Source organism: Schistocerca americana, chromosome 10, assembly GCF_021461395.2.
Source record: "Schistocerca americana isolate TAMUIC-IGC-003095 chromosome 10, iqSchAmer2.1, whole genome shotgun sequence".
Lineage (NCBI taxonomy): Eukaryota > Metazoa > Arthropoda > Insecta > Orthoptera > Acrididae > Schistocerca > Schistocerca americana.
This window is the reverse complement of record NC_060128.1, coordinates 143,975,269-143,997,858: the sequence shown is the minus strand read 5'-3', so window position 1 is coordinate 143,997,858 and position 22,590 is coordinate 143,975,269. Positions and strand designations below refer to the sequence as shown.

The following is a 22,590-nucleotide window of genomic DNA, read 5'->3' as shown; positions in this document are numbered from 1 at the left end:
AGCGGATCGTCGATGTTTTCTTATCGGGAACAGGGTCCCGTCGTCCGAGCGCAAAGCGAACGCGAAAAGCATGTTGAGTATTAATAGGCGATTCGCCATTTTGAATAAAATCTTCCACTACGAAGGCACGATGTTCACCAGACCACGCCATGGCGTACACTGAAAACGGCACGTAGGCAGCTACTTAACGACGCGCCCCCCACCACTCTGCTCCTTCTACTGTCCGCTGCACGTTACTTTGTAATCAGGGAGTTTTTTATGCCGGACCCTGTATGAGTTGCGTTTGCATGAGTGTTTGTGTGTGCATACATGTGTCTATTGTTGACGAAGGCCAGTGGCCGAAAGCTTTAATTGTGTGAGTCTGTTTGGAAGTGCCTATCTGTGACTCGGCATTTCCGCTATATGGTGAGTAGCAACATTCCTTCTCCATAACATTGTTACATTCCAACCTGGATTTGCCATTGTTTGATTATGAGTAATTTGTTTAGAAACAATGTAAAATCTGTTATGGAGTAACAACAGCATGAATGAGGATAGATTACCACACAGCATATAAAAGAAACATTGATTGGCAGACAAACACTTTTAAAAGTAGATTCAGCTACCAGAGAAAGATCTTGGTCAAATTTAGTAATGCACAACTTGCGCACACACACACGGCAACCATCATCTCAAGGCGCTGAGGCTCCTCTTCAAGGAGTAGTGATCTCCATTGGAGTGGGCAGTAGCCTTACAGAGGAGGTGTGGGGTGGTCTCTGAGACGACAGTCATCATATGAAAGTGAGTTGTGCATGCATGAATACATGTGTGTTTCTCTAAATCTAATGGCGGACTTCGTCCAATAGTGTAGTTCACTTTCAAATGTGCCTGTCTGCTGCTCAACAATTCCTCTGTGGGACTATTAACAATCTATCCTAATTCATATTGTTGATTATAAATTGTTAAGTTAAGGAAATATTCATAAATGAAGACTCACATAAACTTTGTGTACGTAAAAATCTGATCCCAGAAATAATTTTTTGTTTTGGGACTGATATATCCTATTTGAAAGTTTTGAATTCCTTCTTTATAAAGGAAAAAAATCTTTTCTTTGGTGTGCCCTGTGTAATTTAAGAAACATATTTATTCAAAATTATTGTTGCAGTAAGAATTCAAGAGTGTCTGACTATTAAGGAATGTAATTGTTCCAAAAATTCAGTGTTACTGTTTTGTAGCCCTAATCTGTCTGTTTGCAACAATGCAACATTTTACTGCAAAACATATTAGTCAATCAAATATTTCAAATATAAAATTTGGGTTTCTGGAAATTTGAGGAGAAAAGAGTGCCCCCAGAATTCATTCATAAAAATAGAGCCAACTGTAAAAGCCATTTCTAGAACGTAATGGCACTTATCACTTAAAATAACTTAATGACCTAATGTGTAAAAGTATTACTAAAGTTTTCTATCTTTTATGTCGCTCCTGAATATGTAACTCTGTATATTGTAATTTTGGTACAGACTTTCCTATGCCAACTTTTAACTAGGCATGGTATACATTGCCACAGGCTGTCTTCATAGTTAGGCATGGTACATGGTGCCAAAGGCTATCTTCATAGTTACCAAATGTAATAGTCAATCTCAGAATAGGTTTTTAGCATTCAATTAGAAGTGTTTTGTAAAGTCAGTCTCGGTTTAGCCTGCAATGAGTAATAAGCTGTATAGTCAGTCTGTAAAGATAGTTCTCGAGAAATTTTCAATAGCATTTAATCTGTGAAGCTGACCTCTTATTAGAATGACTCTGAATAAATCAAAAATATCAATGGATACAGAATAGGTGAATTCATTTAAATATTATCCTAATTATTAATATTTGTATACACAATTTGATTACCCAGAATTCAAAAATGAAAGTACTAACTCCAACAATGAGTGTGGCTAATTTACATCAAGAGTCTCTTTGAAAAGGTAATTATACTTTCTTACATGAGGATTATGCTACTTCGTTGTTGTTGTTGTGGTTTTCAGCCTCAAGGTTAGTTTCCCGCAGCTCACCTTACTAGTCTACTCTATGCAAGTCTCTTCATCTCTATATAACTAATGCAACCTGTATACGCTTGAACATACTTACTCTATTCATGTCTTGGTCTCCTTCTACAATTTTGCTCTCCACACTTCCTTCTATTACCACACTGATAGTTCCTTGATGCCACAGGATGTATTCTGTCAACTGATCCCTTCTTTTAGTCAATTTGTGCCATAAATTTCTTTTTTCCCAGTCCTATTCAATACCTCTTCATTAGTTAGGCGATCTGCCCATCTAACCTTCAGCATTCTTCTGTAGCACCACATTTCAATATCTTCATCTTCTTGTCTGAACTGCTTAAGACAGACATTTTACTTCTGTACAAACTACACTCCAGATATAATACCTAAAAGTATCGCTAAAACTTAAATTTGTATTGGAAGTCAACAAATTGCTCTTTTACGGAAATGCTTTTCTTGCTATTACTAATGTGTTCTTTATATCCCCTGTGGTTTAGTCGTCTTGTGTTATTTTACAGCTTAAACATCATAATTCATTTACTACTTTTAGTGGCTCATTTTCTAACCCAATTCTCTTAATGCCATTTTATTTAATTTGACTTTTATTGGTGCTCATCTTATAACCTTTTCTTAAGACACTATCCATTCAGTTCAACTGCTTTTTCAAGTACTTTGACCTCTTTGACAGAACTGCAATGTCATTGGCAACCTTAAAGTTTTTGAAACAGCCTCAAATTTTTTGAAACTTCCTGACAGATTAAAACTGTACTCGAACTCGGGACCTTTGCCTTCTGCAGGCAAAATCTATTAATAGAGAGGGAAACTGTTTTTTAGCCTCTTGTAGGGCAGAGTACTTTCCCATGAAAAGCAATGGTCCTGAGTTCGAGTCTTGGTCTAGCACACAGTTTTAATCTGTCAGGTAGTTTCATATCAGAGTGAAAATTTCACTCTCAATTTTTTTTATTAATCACACTGAACTTTTATTCCCTTTACATACTTAATTAGATAAGAATGAAGACTGCCACCTGATTTGACTGACGACTTGCTGTACTCCAGTAGTTTTGTGTTAAAAAAAATTCTGCCCTGCTTGAGGCTAACAAAAGAACAATTTGCCTCTCTGCTTAACAATGCCAACAGATCAAAAAATGATCTTTACTGTGCGTTGCACATCAAGTCCCTATTGCAGTCTGTTATTAAATATCAAATCGAGATAGAATAAGTTGTGAATTGTTACGTACAATATTAAATTATGAGATATGTTTGAACACGAAGGGTGTATTTCAATAGATTACTCCATAGAGGAATTTCCATTATTGGTAGTCAAATACATATTACAGTTGGAGCTGAACTGTGTTTTAGGCAACTGATCTGTACCATCTCAGTATTTCATTAGTTCACCACATAAATTAGTGAATTAATTTTGAGAAATATTCAGTATTATACACATGTGTGATTTTAAAGTACATTTTGTTATATTTATCTAAAATTGTAAAATTTCAGCTGACATGTAGTTTTTTGTTCAACATACTCTCTGCAAAATTAAACAAACAAGAAAGACTTACTTTGGGCACACTGTAACCCTGTAGAGTAGTGTCTTCCATGGCCTTATGGGGAATAGAGATGGGAGTGAGGGTCCGGATCCTCATCACCTCCCGTATCGTCGCTTCTGTGTAGGGCAGACTGCAGGAAGAAAGAAGCTTTTTGTTTTAAAAGGAATTTAAAATTTTGTAACTGATGGTAAACTTAAAGAAATCTAACAAGTTCATTGAGATCACTGGAGTATTGCCACTCTGTATGAGATCTATTCGTATTATACCAGATTTAGACCTGTAGGGTGTACAAGGAAGGCTAGGAAGATTTGTCTGTGGAAAGTTTGAGCAATGCAGTAGTGTCACAGCTATGATAAAGGAGCAGAAATGGAACTCAATTGAAGGCCTGGGGTTAAGTCATGGATAAGATAACATGTAAAGGGTTGTGGCCATTGAATGTTTTTCACCCTTAACAGTGAAGCTACATGCTCAGAGGTGCTCAAAGTAGTTCTGGTATACACCGTTATTGTTGTCAGTGACTTTGACAGAGAAAGATTGTTCCGAGGTTCTTCAGTAGAAACTACTCCGATTTCCAGTCATCTGACGTAAAGTAAGTCATTTATATTATTCAAGTTAGTTCAGTGATAAGTAGAGTAACATTTCTTTTGCAACTGGAATATCGGAGTATTGTGTCTCACTGTTAGAGGCACAAAACGCGAGGGTGTTTTCAGCTCGTTACTAAATGCAAATAAGTAGGAGGCCAAGTTGATAGGTGCTGAAGGAGTCCAGGTTGCAATAATATGTGGTACGACACACTGTTAGAGAGAAGGGTTATTATTAAAGAAACACATAATACAATGAAAATACTTATCTTCAGTAGTTTGTAGGACTGCAGCACAAAACATGGAATACCATGAACTAATACAACATATTCTCAGGGACTAAGCCTGATGGGATCTCCTCAGAGAATCAAAGGAAACATTACAGAACTGGCCGAGGGCCGATTATGAAAGTGCGTCTGTCTAGGCTGAAATCTAGCTAAGAAGTGAACGAGGCACACTCCAGTTCTGTCGAGCTGCGCAGCCCGCTAGAGTGCGCTGTGCTCGGCAGACGACGGGCTGCCAACCTTGTTTTGGCGCAGCATTGTAGTAGTATCTGTGGCAATGATACTACACAGAGTTAAAACAATGTCTTTTGCCCACCCACCAGATATAGTTTCTTCTTGTTGTTTTTTTGATCTCATAGTTCCATCTGTGAACCATTAATGTGAGCATGGCGTCCAGTGGGGATAAGTGGCCACACAACTATTCAGGAAAAGTGACCAAAGTGTTTACCAGCATTAGAGTTACTTACTTCCAGATATAATGTGTAATACTACAGATCAGATCAACTTCTAAACTCTTTCATACATAAAGCTATCATCTATCACTCTACCCATCTGTTATGATATTGAATTAATTTATATTATTTAAAGCTGTCACTGTTCTATTATATTTGGCCTAGTGCAAAACTCAGATAGTAAATGGCCTGCTGCAGGCACTTGTTATTGATTTAGATACTAGGACAACAAGATGCATAGGAAATATGTTTGTAAATCAGAATAATTAAACATGGGGTCCTGCTGTGATGGCACTGACCACATAATCCCCTTGCTAGGAAAAAGCAGCTACTTTGTAAGTCTTTACAAAAATGGATATGGTTCCTGTGTATTATTTTCTCTATCAGTTGAAAATTATTGATATGACATGCAGATTTAAAATGTGTAAGTTGCAATGTTCTACCAATAACTAAGGTTTAGTGAAAACTCAGTTTCTCATTGCGTCCACTTTACTCCACCTTCCCCTAAAGAAGAGCTTCGAAATAACCAGAAACACAAGATTCTTCAGAGATTCAAATGCACTTGTGTAAAACAGGTTCATTTCTGACTGATTTACAAATGAGTTGTAATGCGTTAAATACAATCTGAGATAAAAAAAAAAAAATGCACCATGAAGAAGTTGCGCAAATGGGTCACAAATATTCATTATGGCTGTGTGCGCCGCCATCTTGGCGCGTGATCTGCGCGATCCGCGCTATTGCTCGACTTCCGGCGCCGCCATGCAAAATTGTAAGCTTTGGCGGCCAATGGATGTATGTGTAATGCTGCAGTGCAATTTCACTGCGCAGCTGACAAGGATAGTAAATAGGGGACATGTCAATTAAGTCTTTTCGAATGCTGGGCAAATTTGGCCTGCAATCTCACTGACTGACGTATAATTGTCTTGAGTGATGAGTCAAACTTCGAACTGAGCCCTGATGAACAGCAGACAGCCTGCAGATGCCCCGGACACTGATGGGCCACGAACCTGACCGTTGCCCGCCGTATGGCCTGACATCCAGAAGCCACGGTCTGGGATGCCATTTCTTTTCATAGCAAGACTCCTTTGGTTTTCATCCGCAGCATCCTTACAGCACAGCAGTACGTCGAAGATATTCTACGCCCCGGACCAGTGGGTACGTTAAAACCAAAAGGTGTACTGCGTTCGTGATGTGTTTCCTGTCTTCCCAAGTGTTAATCAATTATTCAATGGCATTCGTGATAATTACTTTCAGCGTGAAGATACACTATAAGATAAACGACACACCTCGAAAGCATTAACCGAATGGGATGGAAATCGGTAGAAGTGATGCAAGTGTACAGACAAACAAATGCTTAAAATTCAGCTTGGCATTGATTGATAGAGTTGTTGGATATCCTCCTGAGGAATAACGTGCCAAAACCTATCCAATTAGAGCGTTAGACCGTCAAAATCACGAGCTGGCTGGGGGACCCTGCCCATAATGCTCTAAACGTCCTTGCATGGAAAGAGACCTGGCGACCTTGCTGGCCATGGTAGGATTTGACAAGCATGAAGACAAGCAGTAGAAACTCTCGCCGTGTGTGGGCGGGCACTATCTTGCTGAAATGTAAACCGAGGATGGCTTGCCGTGAAGAGAAACAAAACGAGGTGTCGGATTGACATTCTACTGCTATTCAAGATGTCTCCATACACACCTTTGGCCTGGAACCTCATTGACTGGAGTAGAATTGTCTTTAGTGCTGAGTCCCACTTCAAATTCAACCTCGATGACCAGCCACGGACAGCGGTGGGGTACCAAATGCACTGTCGCCCGCCATACAGGCCGACAACCAGAAGTGATAGACTGGTGTACCATTTCTTTGATCCAACACGCCAACTGGACGCAATTTAGCATAATACCTCTCAGGAGGACATCAAACAACTTGGTTAATCAATGCCGAGTAACTACTTGTGTAAGGGCAATTGGTGGACCAACGCGTTATTGACTGCTCAATTTGTGAAGCTCTTTTTCTTGACTAAATCTTCCATTTTTTCTGAAATTATAATCATTTATTCACGTACAGATAAACATAACATCCACTGATTTGGAGCCCATTTGGACAATTCCTTTGGGGCGTGACGCCTTTTTTACTTCAGAGTGCAGTGTCGATCTGTAGCGATGATCTGTAACAACAGTGTTAACTGATGAGAACAAAATCCAAAAGTGTCCATTCACAGCCCAACTGGTCCGCTGACTCGCTTGCTGACCTATCTGACAGTGTGGACACAGGGACTGGTAGGTAGCGGTTGGGGCAAACAGGTAGAGGTCGCCAATCGAACCGACGGACCGTGTTCATGGACCCGACAGTGAGTCCATTCCCTCCCCCCCCTTCCCCCCCCCCCCCCCCCCCACACACACACACATACAAAAGTGAATGGGTTGAGACAGACTCATTCGTTGGATTGATCAGCAGACCCATCCACCTCTGTATGTGGGCCTTTACTGTATACTTCTAGCTAACATTGATAATTCTATTCGAGTTGAAGAACATTGTGGTACCTGGTATGAGATGTGTTGATTTGCTTTATGACTTCTATTGATCAGTAATTTTCCTTACATGAACAGTTATGGACTACTGTATCGATATTGAGTTACTACACTTGGACTGCATTTATAGAAATGCTAGCTGAATACCTGGCATTGCCAAGGATGTATTTATTTCTTTAGTCCATCTCCCCCTAACCCTCCCTGTCTCCATCTCCTCCACCTTCTTCTCTGTCCATCGTCTTCTCCCCCTCTCTTTATCCACCTCCTTCCCCCTCACTCTCTATCTCCTCTAGTATATCTCTCTCTCTCTCTCTCTCTCTTCGTCCGTCTGCTCCTGTCCCACTCTCTTTACATCTGCTATTCTCTCCTCTCTCTGTCCATCCGCATCTCCCCGCTCTCTCTCTCTCTCTCTCTCTCTCTCTCTCTCTCTCTCTCTCACTGTCCATCTGCTGCAACCTGCTTTTTTTTTCTTAGAAATAAAGAAAAACTATTAGACCTTCATGATGTTGTAGCATTTTTTCATTTTTTCAAGCATCCCATTGTTTTACATCGTAATCTCTTCAACTATGTGTTGTACAACGATATATTTGTGTAGGTGCATTCAGCGAAATATGTAGATCCCCCTGCCGGCCGGGGTGGCGGAGCGGTTCTAGGCGCTACAGTCTGGATCCGCGCGACCGCTATGGTCGCAGGTTCGAATCCTGCCTCGGGCATGGGTGTGTGTGATGTCCTTAGGTTAGTTAGGTTTAAGTAGTTCTAAGATCTAGGGAACTGATGACCTCAGCTGTTAAGTCCCATAGTGCTCAAAGCCATTTGAACTATTTTTGTAGATCCCGTCAGTGAAATATGTTGTGAATGGAGTTAATAGCAAAGAAGTAATAAATTTAAACCCCATGCATGATGGGGTAGCTTTTCATGCATCTCGATGTTTGTTTTCATATCGCCTGAGCTAGGATAGGTGGGTAATACTTATCCCCACAGCGATCGTTACCTGACAGTGGAATGTGTACCGAGTTTGGTTGAAAACAGGCCAGTGGTTTAGGAGGAGACGTGGAAGATACACACATACATATGTACATCCATTTTTATAATATATATGGATTATCGAGCGTCGTCTGTTGCTGCCTGTTTATCTGTACCGAATTTCAGTATATGAGACCTGAAGTGGCCATAAAGAATAGTTCAGATAACATAGTATTAAAGTTCCCTGAGCTTGAAGTACTGGTGTGGATTTCATTATTCAAAATATCCTACAACCACCACCAAAATTTCAGCCCCTTTTCGATGGTAGCGCAGGCCACCGAGTGTTCGATGGTGATTCAAATGAAAACCTTGAAAGTGGTATAATATTTTTAATTGCAACAGTGAATGAAAAACTTACATGTCATTTTTCGACTTGCTCTCCCTGACAAAAAAATGGTTAAAATGGCTCTGAGCACTATGGGACTTAACTGCTGAGGTCATCAGTCCCCTCGAACTTGCAACTAATTAAGCCTAACTAACCTAAGGACATCACACACATCCATGCCCGAGGCAGGATTCGAACCTGTGACCGTAGCGGCCACGCGGGGTCAGACTCAAGCGCCTAGAACCGCTCGGCCACAGGGCCCGGCACTCCCTGACACTGAATGCACATACAGCTTCGGAACTTGTAAGATACCTTGATGAAAGAATTCTTTTGGTAATGTAACCAGTCGTGCTTTGTCACTTCTGAAACACCTGCCTCCCATTACTTCTTTAAGTGCACTGAATAGATGATAGTCAGTAAAATCGAGATGCGATAAATGAGGAGGATGTACCAGATATTAAAATTTAATTTCCTGAGTAGTTTCTGTTTTGGTTGGCAGGAGAGCCAACACCGTGTTACTAGAAGGAGGCCGAAAGGCACGCGTTTTAGCTCACAAAGGCTGGCGTGAGGTCTGGAACAGGACAAGGAAATTAGAATTTAGAAAAACGGACGTTGTTGTTGTTGTTGTGGTCTTCAGTCCAGAGACTGGTCTGATGCAGCTCTCCATGCTACTCTATCCTGTGCAAGCTTCTTTATCTCCCAGTACCTACTGCAACCTACATCCTTCTTAATCTGCTTAGTGTATTCATCTCTTGGTCTCCCTCTACGATTTTTACCCTCCACGCTGCCCTTCAATACTAAATTGGTGATCCCTTGATGCCTCAGAACATGTCCTACCAACCGATCCCTTCTTCTGGTCAAGTTGTGCCACAAACTTCTCTTCTCCCCAATCCTATTCAATACTTCCTCATTAGTTATGTGATCTACCCATCTAATCTTCAGCATTCTTCTGTAGCACAACATTTCGAAAGCTTCTATTCTCTTCTTGTCCAAACTGGTTATCGTCCATGTTTCACTTCCATACATGGCTACACTCCATACAAATACTTTCAGAAACGACTTCCTGACACTTAAATCTATACTCGATGTTAACAAATTCCTTTTCTTCAGAAACGCTTTCCTTGCCATTGCCAGTCTACATTTTATATCCTCTCTACTTCGACCATCATCAGTTATTTTACTCCCTAAATAGCAAAACTCCTTTACTACTTTAAGTGTCTCATTTCCTAATCTAATCCCCTCAGCATCACCCGATTTAATTTGACTACATTCCATTATCCTCGTTTTGCTTTTGTTGATGTTCATCTTATACCCTCCTTTCAAGACACTGTCCATTCCGTTCAACTGCTCTTCCAAGTCCTTTGCTGTCTCTGACAGAATTACAATGTCATCGGCGAACCTCAAAGTTTTTACTTCTTCTCCATGAATTTTAATACCTACTCCGAATTTTTCTTCTGTTTCTGTTATATCCTAGCCAGTAATGCCAACCGAGCCCGCTGCCAAAAGGTTGGCAGCATCAAAGTTCGGACGCCGTCCGCATAAGCAGCGCCAGCGAGACAGGAAATCGCCGCAAGTCTGCGCGCGCCACCGCTGGCTTCTGGCTTCTTAAGCGCTGGAGTCGCGAGCGCTAGGACAGTTCTGTATTCGCCGCTCAGTGGTATACTCGTCACCGAATTGTGTACTTGCTAGTCAGTTGTGTGTTCATCGCTGCAGAGTTGTTGTTTGTCGTCAGCCGACGCTGACCTGGCCGCTCCGACTCGAACTAGACAGATTTCTGTAGACACGGAGTTCACTACTGTGTTTCTGTATCTTCGTTAATAAAGATAAGTACCGACTTTTATTTAATCAGAGTGTTTGGGTTTTCATCTTTCTGTTCACTGTTCCAGCGGACCGGTCGGCGGTGACTTCGTAAGCCGTTTCTACAGCGAATTGTTTGTCGCTACAAACGCCGCCACAAAAGTTTCCTTTACTGCTTGCTCAATATACAGACTGAAAACGGACGTAGCTGGTGGAATACTTAACTTTAATCCATTAATGGTGAACGTCGGTCTGGACGGTACAAGATTCACAATATCAATAGTAACTGATAATGGCGCCTTGCTAGGTCGTAGCAAATAACGTAGCTGAAGGCTATGTTAAACTATCGTCTCGGCAAATGAGAGCGTATTTTGTCAGTGAACCATCGCTAGCAAAGTCGGTTGTACAACTGGGGCGAGTGCTAGGAAGTCTCTCTAGACCTGCCGTGTGGCGGCGCTCGGTGTGCAATCACTGATAGTGGCGACACGCGGGTCCGACGTGTACTACCGGACCGCGGCCGATTTAGAGGCTACCACCTAGCAAGTGTGGTGTCTGGCGGTGACACCACAGTTTCATCTGTCTTACAAGCAGTAAGTGGCCGAGCGTTGTCATGCTGTGACAAAACCCTTGAAGTCAGAAGTCATTGTCGTTTACTCATGATTGCAGGGGAAAGTTGATTTTTCAACACGTGTGAATAAGAATTACTGGTTGCTGTCACTTCCCTGTCTGTGTTATGCCCCAAAATTGCTCCATTTGCACCCCAGAAGAGTATGAACATGACAGTACCAGCAGATGGCTGAGTGTGGAAATTTTCTGGTTTCAGCGATGAGCTGTGGTGCCATTTCTTGCCTGACCTTTTTGTTTGTAGCTGGTGATAATCTCAGTGCCTGCAACAGCTTTTTTCAGAAACGCAAGACCATCAACATGGAAAGTTCTTCACAGGTGTCGATGCAATGGTCCTTCAATTCGGCAGTCAACTGACATGGCACCCATCTCGCAGACACCTTATTGAAGTGCAATACATTGTGATCAATATTCTGCACTGAACCAATACTAATCTTCAAGCTTGTGACTATTTCATTCAGAGTTTTGCGTCTGTTCTCCTTCATAAGCTCCTCCACCTATGCAGTGTTCTCGTCTGTCACTACTCGTTGAGCCTGCCCTGGCCTTGGAGCATCGTCCACAGAAGTTACATTGCTTTTAGACTTCCTACACTACTTGTACACTTAGTGCAACAACAGACACGAATCACCATCATGCGTTGAATTTCTACTGGTTTGACACATTCTCTACACAAAAACCCATCACAGATCGCTGCTCAATTGTGGTGCATGTTAACAGCAGGGCGGCCATCTTGCCATGGACGCTACTGCCTTGTCCTGCGTCGTTGCATCACTGTGGCACCTGCCGGTCACTTGCGAAACCTCAAGGAGCACTCCTGCCACCTACCGACTCCACCACACAACTTTCGGAAATTTTGTGGAACTCTTAAGGTTCTTTTTTTAATCAACCCCGCACTTTCTTTACTGCGTCTAATGCCTGCAACACCACCGGATTGCGTACACTATGTGATCAGAAGTATCTGGACACCTCCCAATGACATACTTTTTCATATTAGGTGTAGTGTGCTGCCACCTACGCCCAGGTACTCCATATCAGCGACCTCAGTAGTGATTAGAGTAGATTGGGGTGCTCTGCGGAACTCACAGACTTCGAACATGGCCAAGTGATTGGGTGCCACTTGTGCCACACGTCTGTACGCGAGATTTCCACATTACTAAACATCCCTAGGCTCAATCAGCATTTAATCTGTGTAAACATACATTAACGCAAACCATTTCAGATGAGAATAGCTCGAGCTTGTACTGAGACCTTCACATCTGAAATAGATAGAAATTGGCCATTACTAACCAACATGCTACTTAGACTGTATTACTCATCCAAATACAGCATATCACTTCCCTCTATATTTTACAAATTATTCTTAACCTCGCTCATTGTGTTACATTTTCTCATTTTTTTTTCTTTGACATTTGGATTATATAAATTATATTCTCATCAACTATGTAGTAACAAATTATATGGAATCATTTTAACAATTGTTAAGCATTAATCTTTATATAATATGTTCTTTAAATTATTTTAAAAAAAGCATTAACAACTATATACCAATAAGACTGTAACAATGAGAAGTCTTTGCTATTAGATTCAGAATCATACAACCCACCTTACATTTCAAGGTGGTGCGTTACTCTGTACTGTTAATGAAATAAATAAATAATCCCTGGGCCCACTGTTTCCGATGTGATAGTGAAGTGGAAACGTGAAGGGACACTTACAGCGCAAAAGCGTACAGGCCGACCTCGTTTCTTGACTGACAGAGACCGCCGACAGTTGAAAAGGGTTGTAATGTGTTAGGCAGACATCTAGCCAGACCATCACACAGGAATTCCAAACTGCATCAGGGTCCATTGCAAGTACTATGACAGTTAGGCGGGAGGTGAGAAAACATATTTCATGGTCGAGCGGCTGCTCATGGACCACACATCACGCCAGTAAACGCCAAACGACGCCACGCATGGTGTGAGGAGCGTAAACATTGGACGACTGAACAGTGGAAAAAACGTTGTGTGGAGTGACGGATCACGGTACACAATGTGGCGATCCGATGGCAGGGTGTGGGTACGGCGAATGTCAGGTGAACGTCACCTGCCAGCGTGTGTAGTACCAGCAGTAAAATTCGGAGGCGGTGGTATTATGGTGTGGTCGTGTTTTTGATGGAGGGGGCTTCCACCCCTTGTTGTTTTGGGTGGCACGATCACAGCTCAGGCCTACGTTGATGTTTTAAGCACATTCTTGCTTCCCACTGAAGAGAATTCGGGGTTGGCGATTGCATCTTTCAACACGATGGAGCACCTGTTCATAATGCACGGCCTGTGGCGGAGTGGTTACAGGACAATAACATCCCTATAATGGACTGGCGTGCACAGAGTCCTGACCTGAATCCTGTAGAACACTTTTGGGATGTTTTGGAGCGCCGACTTCGTGCCTCTCCTCAGTGTAGCACTCTTTGAAGGATGGGCTGCCATTCCCCAAGGAACCACCCAACACCTGATTGAACGCATTTCTGCGAGAGTGGAAGCTGTCGTCACGGCTAAGGGTGGGCCAGCACCATATTGAATTCCAGCACTACCGATGGAGGGCGCCACGAACTTGTAAATCCCTTTCAGCCAAGTGTCCAGATCACATAGTGTACAGTATTTCAGTGGCAATGATCAATCTCTTGAATCAAAAGTGTATGTCCAATTGTTTAATTATGGGTTGACTCTCGTGAATACAAAGTGCTCAACCTCACTCACTTTGGACGGTCATCTAGCGTGGGGAACCTCCCGCGGCCCACGACTGCGTCCAGCTCCTCCTGCACCCTTTTCCGCACCTCCGGGTGGTGGACCATGTAGATCAGCGTCCAGGTCAGGGTGGCCGACAGTGCCGAGGCCGCCGGGAAGAAGAAGTCTTGCAGGATCAGGGACAGCTGCTCCACTGCAACAGCCCGTACACGGGTATACGTTAATGGCACATTCATACCACTTCTGTGTAGGGCTGGAGACTACCACACCATACTGGCTCTATCTTTGACTCGATGCAGCTGACACCATATTTATTTTGGCGTATTTAGCTGTTTTGTATCATAATCTGCAGTTGCCATTTCAAACAACAGTACATTCTTATAAATAAATATCAGTTAATGGCACACAACACTATAAGCCTTCAACAGATACTATGACATCCGACTCAAAAAACGAAAATTAGAAGTCTTTGCATTGTTGGACATTCTTATGAATGCAATACATGTACGTTCTGTAATTTTCGATGTTCTTTACATTTCCCTCTGTTTAGAAAACGAAAGACGAAATAAATGTTAGGCTTCTTATTTCCAAATACAGTAGAGTCTAGATTATCTCTGATAGCTGGGGACTTGATAACCACAGATAATGGAATTCTGTGGATAAACCACAGTTAAAGTACACTGTGACATATTAGTGTTATTCAAAAACAAAAATTAATCACAACGTCATAATTAGAATCACTTAACTAACCTTTATAATACATTCTACTTTAATCATCATACACTGAAGAGCCAAAGAAACTGGTACACCTGCCTAATATCGTGTATGGCCCCCAAGAGCACGCAGAAGTGCCTTACTATGAAGTAGTATGGACTCGGCTAATGTCTGAAGTAGTGCTGGAGGGAACTGAGACAATGAATCCTGCAGGGCTGTTCATAAATCCGTAAGAGTACGAGGGGGTGGAGATCTCTTCGGAACAGCACATTGCAAGGCATCCCAGATATGCTCAATGTCTGGGAAGTTTAGTGGCGAGCGTAAGTGTTTAAACTCAGAAGAGTGTTACTGGAGCCACTCTATAGCAATTCTCGACGCGTGGGTTGTCGTATTCAAATGGCTCTGAGCACTATGGGACTTAACATCTGTGGTCATCAGTCGCCTAGAACTTAGAACTACTTAAACCTAACTAACCTAAGGACATCACACACATCCATGCCCGAGGCAGGATTCGAACCTGCGGTTGTCGTATTTCCCTGCTGGAACTGCTCAAGTCCGTCGGAATGCACAATAGACATGAATGGATGCACGTGATCAGACAGGATGCTTACGTACGTGCCACCTGTCAGAGTCGTATCAGGGGTCCCATATCACTCCAACTACACACGCCCCACACCATTACAGAGCCTCCACCAGCTTGAATAGTCCCCTGCTGACAAGCAGGATCCTTGGATTCATGAAGTTGTCTACATACTCTTACACGTCCATCTGCTCGATACAATATGAAACGAAACTTCTCCGACCAGGCAACATGTTTCCAACAGTCCAATGTCGGTGCTGACAGCCCGAGCGAGACTTAAAGCTTTGTGTCGCGCATGCAGCCATCTAGGATACACGAATGCGCCTTCGGTTCCGAAATAGCATATCGATGATATTTTGTTGGATGGTTCGCACGTTGACGCTTTTTGATTGCCCTGTGTTGAAATCTGCAGCAATTTAGCAATCTGCGGAAGGGTTGCACTTCTGTCACATTGAACGATTCTCTTTAATCGTCGTCATTCCCATTCTTGATGGTTCTTTTTCTGGCTGCAGTGATGTCGCAGATGCGATGTTTCATCTAATTCCTGATATTCACGGTACACATGTGAAATGGTCGTACGGGAAAATCCCCACTTCATCGCTACCTCGGAGATGCCGTGCCCCATCGCTCGTGCGCCGACTATGACAGCCGACCGCGGTGGCCGAGCGGTTCTAGGCGTTTCAGTCCGGAACCTCGCGACTGCTACGGTCGCAGGTTCGAATCCTGCCTCGGTCATGGATGTGTGTGATGTCCTTAGGTTAGTTAGGTTTAAGTAGTTCTAAGTTCTAGGGGACTGATGACCTCAGATGTTAAGTCCCATAGTGCTCAGAGCCATTTCAACCATTTTGAGTTAAATGGTATGTGTTTACATAGAATAATTGGAAAAGAAATATCCATGGCTAACATATGTCAATAACGATTCAGTCGAGGCGAGATGCATAAGTTGCAGCTATTATTACAGCTGTCACTACATATATTTATTTATTTATTGTTAAGAATGAGTCGAAACTGTTGATTAAAGAAAAAGAAATACGATTTAGTCAGAGATTAGTACCAGGATGGAAACATACGAGGGAGAGTCAAATGAAAACCTTAAATTTGTAATAATGTGTACTGTAAGACCTTCAGTACACACATCATCAGATTATTTGACTTGTCGCTCTACTGAAGTAGGCGAGTGTCAGCATTATGTCTCATGGTCTTATCGTGGCGTGTTTATCTTCTGCCGTTAGGTCAGACGATAGAAACGCCAGTTGCACACTTAGAGTAGCAGATTGACGGTACCAACTTTAAACATAACTTGATTAATTTTCACACACATTTATTAAAATAATATAAAGCATAAAAATTACTTAACTTGGTTCTGGATGTTATTTACAATTGACAATCTGAAGTTCCTTTGGTATTGGTACGTTAATCTTATTCTCACATATATCTCTGATACTTGACAAAAGTGTCTATACATTTATCTTCATGGCCATGTACAGGAATGTGGTAATCTTGTTAGGCGCAGACTGAAACTTGACTGTAGACTAGTACAGACAAATGTAGACTGGTACAGACTGGTGCAGATAAATGCAGACTGACTAATCGGAGGTCTGTACACTCAATATAATACCTCGCGCGTTCATGTATCACTGCACGAGTGTGATCCATGAGGAGAAAAGGTTCTACATTAGCAGCAATCTCATTGGCTGCGTTACATATTAATACGCGGATCGGCGGAAGCAGAATTTGGTCCTTCTCTATGGCAGCGCCATCTCGTAGTGCAGAGACGGACGAGCGCTGCGCCTGCGCTGTTGTGCTTAGCGGGGCGCGCTCTAGTGGGAAAGTTGTGTACGCACTGACTACGCGGAACTATGTACACAACAAATAACAAATCGAAATTTTGCGCTGCTATCCTCTAAGTTGGTAAGCGTGCTACAAACAATGTGCAGAATGGCCTGTAGGTGGCAGCATAGTGCCGGTGCAGTATCAGTATAAAGATGGCCACCCCACTTGCGACTTGCACCAGGGAAGAACAGCGTTTTGTTATTCGGTTTTTGCGTAGTGAAGGTGTGAAACCTATTGAAATTCATCGACGAATGAAGGTTCAGTACAGTGATGCGTGTTTGTCACAGCTGCAAGTCTACGAATAGAGTAGGAAGTTCGCAAATGGTGTGACTTCAGTGGAAGATGCTCCTCGTCCAGGTCAGGCACAACGAGTTGTGACTCCACAGAACATTGCAGCAGTTGAAGCCATAGTAAAGGAAAACCGCCGAGTAACACTGAATGACACTGCAGCATGTTTACAGATTAGTCATGGGTCATAATATTGTGCATTGTGCACAATTTGCTCCAGTTTCGCAAAGTGTCTGCGAGATGGGTGCCACGGCAGCTGACTTCTGAAATGAGAGAACGACATGTTGATGCTTCTGAAGAACTTCTTCGGCACTTTGAACGAGAAGGTAATGGCTTCCTTGCAAGAATCGTTACTGGGGACGAAACCTGGGTTCACTTCCACCAACCAGGAACGAAGAGAGCGAGCAAGGAATGGCGCCATCCCTCATCACCAAAACCAAAGACGTTTCGAATTGAACCATCAGCAGGGAAGGTTGTGCTGACTCTCTTTTGGGACGAAAAAGCCGTCATTTTGGAGCATTACATGCCTAGAGGGACCACTGTCACCAGTGCATCATACACAGATCTCCTAAAAAATCACCTGCGGCCTGCAATCAAATCAAAGCGACGTGGATTGCTGTCAGCAGGTGTCCTTTTGCAACATGACAATGCAAGGCCCCATACTGCCCGTACAAGAGTTGCAACAATCACAGACCTGCATTTTGAGTTCCATGTGTTTGGACCACTCAAAGACGCAATGGGAGGAAAGAAGTTCCGTTCTGATGAAGAGGTACGACAGGCGGTACATGAGTGGTTGCGCGGACTACCAAAATAATTTTTTTCTAAAGGAATTTATGCACTTTGTAAGCGCTGGAGGACTCGCATTGAGAGTGGGGGAGATTATGTTGAAAAGTGATACAGCTTTGTACCACTTCTACACAATAAATAATATTTTTAAAAAATATTTAAGGTTTTCATTTGACTCCCCCTCGTATGTTAGTGTTCTACGTTCAACTTTTTGAATGTTTTGCAAGTGTTTAAACATGCCCTGTACTGCTAACGTTCAAAACTATTAATAGAGTATTTCACAGTAAATTGATCAACATGCATTTTCTGGTTACTACATATTGCGTGTCCTTCGCTCAATAATAAGAATTTGGCCAGGTGGGTGTGAGTAAGACTCGCACGCAGACGGTCTGTGTTCTGTACGAACTTAATCGTGTATATACACAGTCCATCCATTCAGGGAATCGAGGATGGCCGGCAGGTGTGGCCGAGCGGTTCTAGGCACTTCAGTCTGGAACCTCGCGACCGCTTCAGTCACAGGTTCGAATCCTGCCTCGGGCATGGATGTGTGTTATGTCCTTAGGTTAGTTAGGTTTAAGTAGTTCTAAGTTCTAGGGGACTGATGACCTCAGATGTTAAGTCCCATAGTGCTCAGAGCCATTTGAACCAATGGAGGATGTTGATGTTTTTGTCTGTTGTCGGCACTGATACGGCAAAATATCGGTCCCAGGTTTCCAAAACTTTCGAGAATGTTTCGATTTTAAGTTTGAAATCGGGTAGTAACAAATGACAGTAAAATATTTTTTTCGTGTTATATAATTACAAATTCACTATTTTATGTTTTTTTTCCTGTACTTTTACTCTGAAATCTTTCTTCTTGTCAAATTTAATAATTCCATGTCAACAAGAAGTACCCTATAGGTTTTAAAGAGTGAGTTTAGGAGTATCAAAATATGACATAAATGGCCATTTTTTTTTATGGTACTGTCTTAAAAGCTTCACTTTCCTACATCGGCAAGTTCAACTTGATATGTCTACCTCTTCCTAATAAGAAGAGCTCTTAACAGATGGGCGGACAGGCAGATAGACTGATAAAAAAATGACTATCTTTTTCGTGTGAAAATTACCGAACTATCAGTTCAATAATCCGCCGTTGCAAAATACTAACAAGAATTCTTTACAGACGAATGGAAAAACTGGTAGAAGCCGACGTCGAGGAAGATCAGTTTGTATTCCGTAGACATGTTGGAACACGCGAGGCAATACTGACCCTACGACTTATCTTAGAAAATAGATTAAGGAAAGACAAACCTACTTTTCTAGCATTTGTACACTTAGGGAAAGCTTTTGACAGTGTTGACTGGAATACTCTCTTTCATATTCTGAAGGTGGCAGGGGTCAAACACAGAGAACGAAAGGCTATTTACAATTTGGACAGAAACCAGATGGCAGTTATAAGAGTCGAGGGTTATGAAAGGGAAGCAGTGGTTGGGAAGGGAGTGAGACAGGATTGTAGCCTCTCCCCGATGTTATTAAATCTGTATATTGAGCAAGCAGTAATGCAAACAAAATAAAAATTCGGCGTAGGAATTAAAATCCACGGAGAAGAAATAAAGCTTTGAGGTTCGCCGATGACATTGTAATTCTGTCAGAGACAGCAAAGAACCTGGAAGAGCAGCTGAACGGAATGGGCAGTGTCTTGAAAGGAGGATATGAGATGACCACCAGCAAAAGCAAAACGAGGATAATGGAATTTAGTCGAATTAAATCGGGTGATGCTGCGGGAATTAGATTAGGAAATGAGACACTTAAAGTAGTAAACGTGTTTTGCTATTTGGGGAGCAAAATAACTGATGATGGTCGAAGTAGAGATTATATAAAATGTAGACTGGCAATGGCAAGGAAAGCGTTTCTGAAGAAGAGTAATTAGTTAACATCGAGTATAGATTTGCCAAGAAGTCGTTTCTGAAAGTATTTGTATGGAGTGTAGACATATACGGAAGTGAAACGTGGACGATAAATAGTTTAGACAAGAAGAGAATAGAAGCTTTCGAAATGTGGTGCTACAGAAGAATGCTGAAGATTAGATGGGTAGATTACATAAATAATGAGGAGATACTGAATGGAATTGGGGAGAAGAGAAATTTGTGGCACATCCTGAGTAGAAGAAGGGATCGCTTGTTAGGACATATTCTGAGGCATCAAGGGATCACTAATTTAGTACTCGAAGGCAGCGTGGAGGGTAAAAATCGTAGAGGGAGACCAAGAGATGAATACACTAAGCAGATTCAGAAGGATGTAGTTTGCAGTAGGTACTGGGAGATGAAGAATCTTGCACAGGATAAAGTAGCATGGAGAGCTGCATCAAACCAGTCTTAGGACTGAAGACAACAACAACAGCAACAACAACAACAACAACATAAACAACTGGTAACTGTGGCGCAAAGAAAGTACTGTTTGTGTGAAACCCTGGTCCGATGTAAGAGAGCCTGATGGCCCTAATAAGATCACATCAACAATTTCGAATTTTTTCCTTTGATTGTAGTGTGAAACCTTGCTTCTTGGTAAATTTCATGATACTAAGTCAACGTGAAGTACCATGTCGGTTTTGATGAAGGAGCTTGCGAGTATCAAAATATGTTGCATAAATGGTTGTATGTTTTGATTGCACTGACTGAGATGCTTCACTTCTTTATATCGCTAAGACACTGTAGGCCTTAATATGTGACATAATTATCTACTTGATCCGTCTGCTCGTTCCTGAGAGGAAGGTCTTTGAAAAGACAAACGCTCAACATTGTGATTCTATAAGGGCTCCGTTTTTTCCGGCTGTGGTACGGTACCCTAATAGCAAATCATCGGCATAAAAATTTGGAGTTATCGATGGTGTCCAGTACTGATTTACTGTAGAAGCTGGCAGTCCTAAGCTGCATACTTCTGTGAAATTTTTCGAGAAAAAGGAGTGAAATATACGTCGTGCACGACATCAAGCAGCGAGGTGTCAAAGTGTTCTGAACTTACTGGTAAACGTTGTCGGTTCTCCGGTTTTCTCCCGCTCCCCAATTTCGCGCAGATAGGAGTCGATGAAGTCTCGCATGTAGTCGTCGGAGTAGGTCTTCTTGTGCTCCTCAATATATGGCTGCGGAAAATCGAAACATATAAATTCTGCCATAAGCAAGAGTTAGAAAAAGGGTAAAATAAAAGCAAGCTCTATCAGAAGATTAAATATCGCATGCATGAAGATATAGTAGTAGTAGCAGTAGTAGTAGTTTATTCATTTAGAAACAATATACATTGCACGGATCCCTTCATACTATACAGTGAATAAAAAATACAACTGTGAACAGTACCCTACACAATATCGATTCAAGATTTCATATGCATCTCTGATTGATTGCAAAAATGTATGAATAATTTGACATTTATCTACAAATAAAATCTGAGTTCTGACAGTTCTGTTCAAAATATCTGTTCACGTTACTGAAAGCACTTGATTGCAAATACTGTTGACTTATGAAGACCTCCGCTTTAAACAGTAAGGGACAAGTCAGTTGTTTTTAGAAATTGTGAAGCAAAGTTTCAATTAAAATATCATGAGTAAGATATTTCAAGTACTTCTACTGTGGTTTCATTACCGCAATCGAGGCTGATAGTTTCTTGTATATTACACTTCTGGCCATTAAAATTGCTACACCTAGAAGAAATGTAGATGATAAACGGATATTCATTGGACAAATATATTATACTACACTCCTGGAAATGGAAAAAAGAACACATTGACACCGGTGTGTCAGACCCACCATACTTGCTCCGGACACTGCGAGAGGGCTGTACAAGCAATGATCACACGCACGGCACAGCGGACACACCAGGAACCGCGGTGTTGGCCGTCGAATGGCGCTAGCTGCGCAGCATTTGTGCACCGCCGCCGTCAGTGTCAGCCAGTTTGCCGTGGCATACGGAGCTCCATCGCAGTCTTTAACACTGGTAGCATGCCGCGACAGCGTGGACGTGAACCGTATGTGCAGTTGACGGACTTTGAGCGAGGACGTATAGTGGGCATGCGGGAGGCCGGGTGGACGTACCGCCGAATTGCTCAACACGTGGGGCGTGAGGTCTCCACAGTACATCGATGTTGTCGCCAGTGGTCGGCGGAAGGTGCACGTGCCCGTCGACCTGGGACCGGACTGCAGCGACGCACGGATGCACGCCAAGACCGTAGGATCCTACGCAGTGCCGTAGGGGACCGCACCGCCACTTCCCAGCAAATTAGGGACACTGTTGCTCCTGGGGTATCGGCGAGGACCATTCGCAACCGTCTCCATGAAGCTGGGCTACGGTCCCGCACACCGTTAGGCCGTCTTCCGCTCACGCCCCAACATCGTGCAGCCCGCCTCCAGTGGTGTCGCGACAGGCGTGAATGGAGGGACGAATGGAGACGTGTCGTATTCAGCGATGAGAGTCGCTTCTGCCTTGGTGCCAATGATGGTCGTATGCG

The 22,590-nt window shown here is 42.6% G+C and overlaps 1 protein-coding gene across 1 annotated transcript in view; it reads right to left on the bottom strand.

The window, feature by feature from the left end:
- The window catches only part of LOC124552409 (probable cytochrome P450 304a1), a 98,078-nt gene that overhangs the window by 8,401 nt on the left and 67,087 nt on the right, over positions 1 to 22,590 (bottom strand). Inside the window, exons 5-7 of the mRNA XM_047126673.1 lie at positions 21,114 to 21,231; positions 13,925 to 14,105; positions 3,587 to 3,704 (exon numbers count right to left, since the gene is read on the bottom strand). Of these exons, the coding sequence (XP_046982629.1) occupies positions 3,587 to 3,704; positions 13,925 to 14,105; positions 21,114 to 21,231 (417 nt within the window). The remainder of the gene's footprint in view (positions 1 to 3,586; positions 3,705 to 13,924; positions 14,106 to 21,113; positions 21,232 to 22,590) is intronic.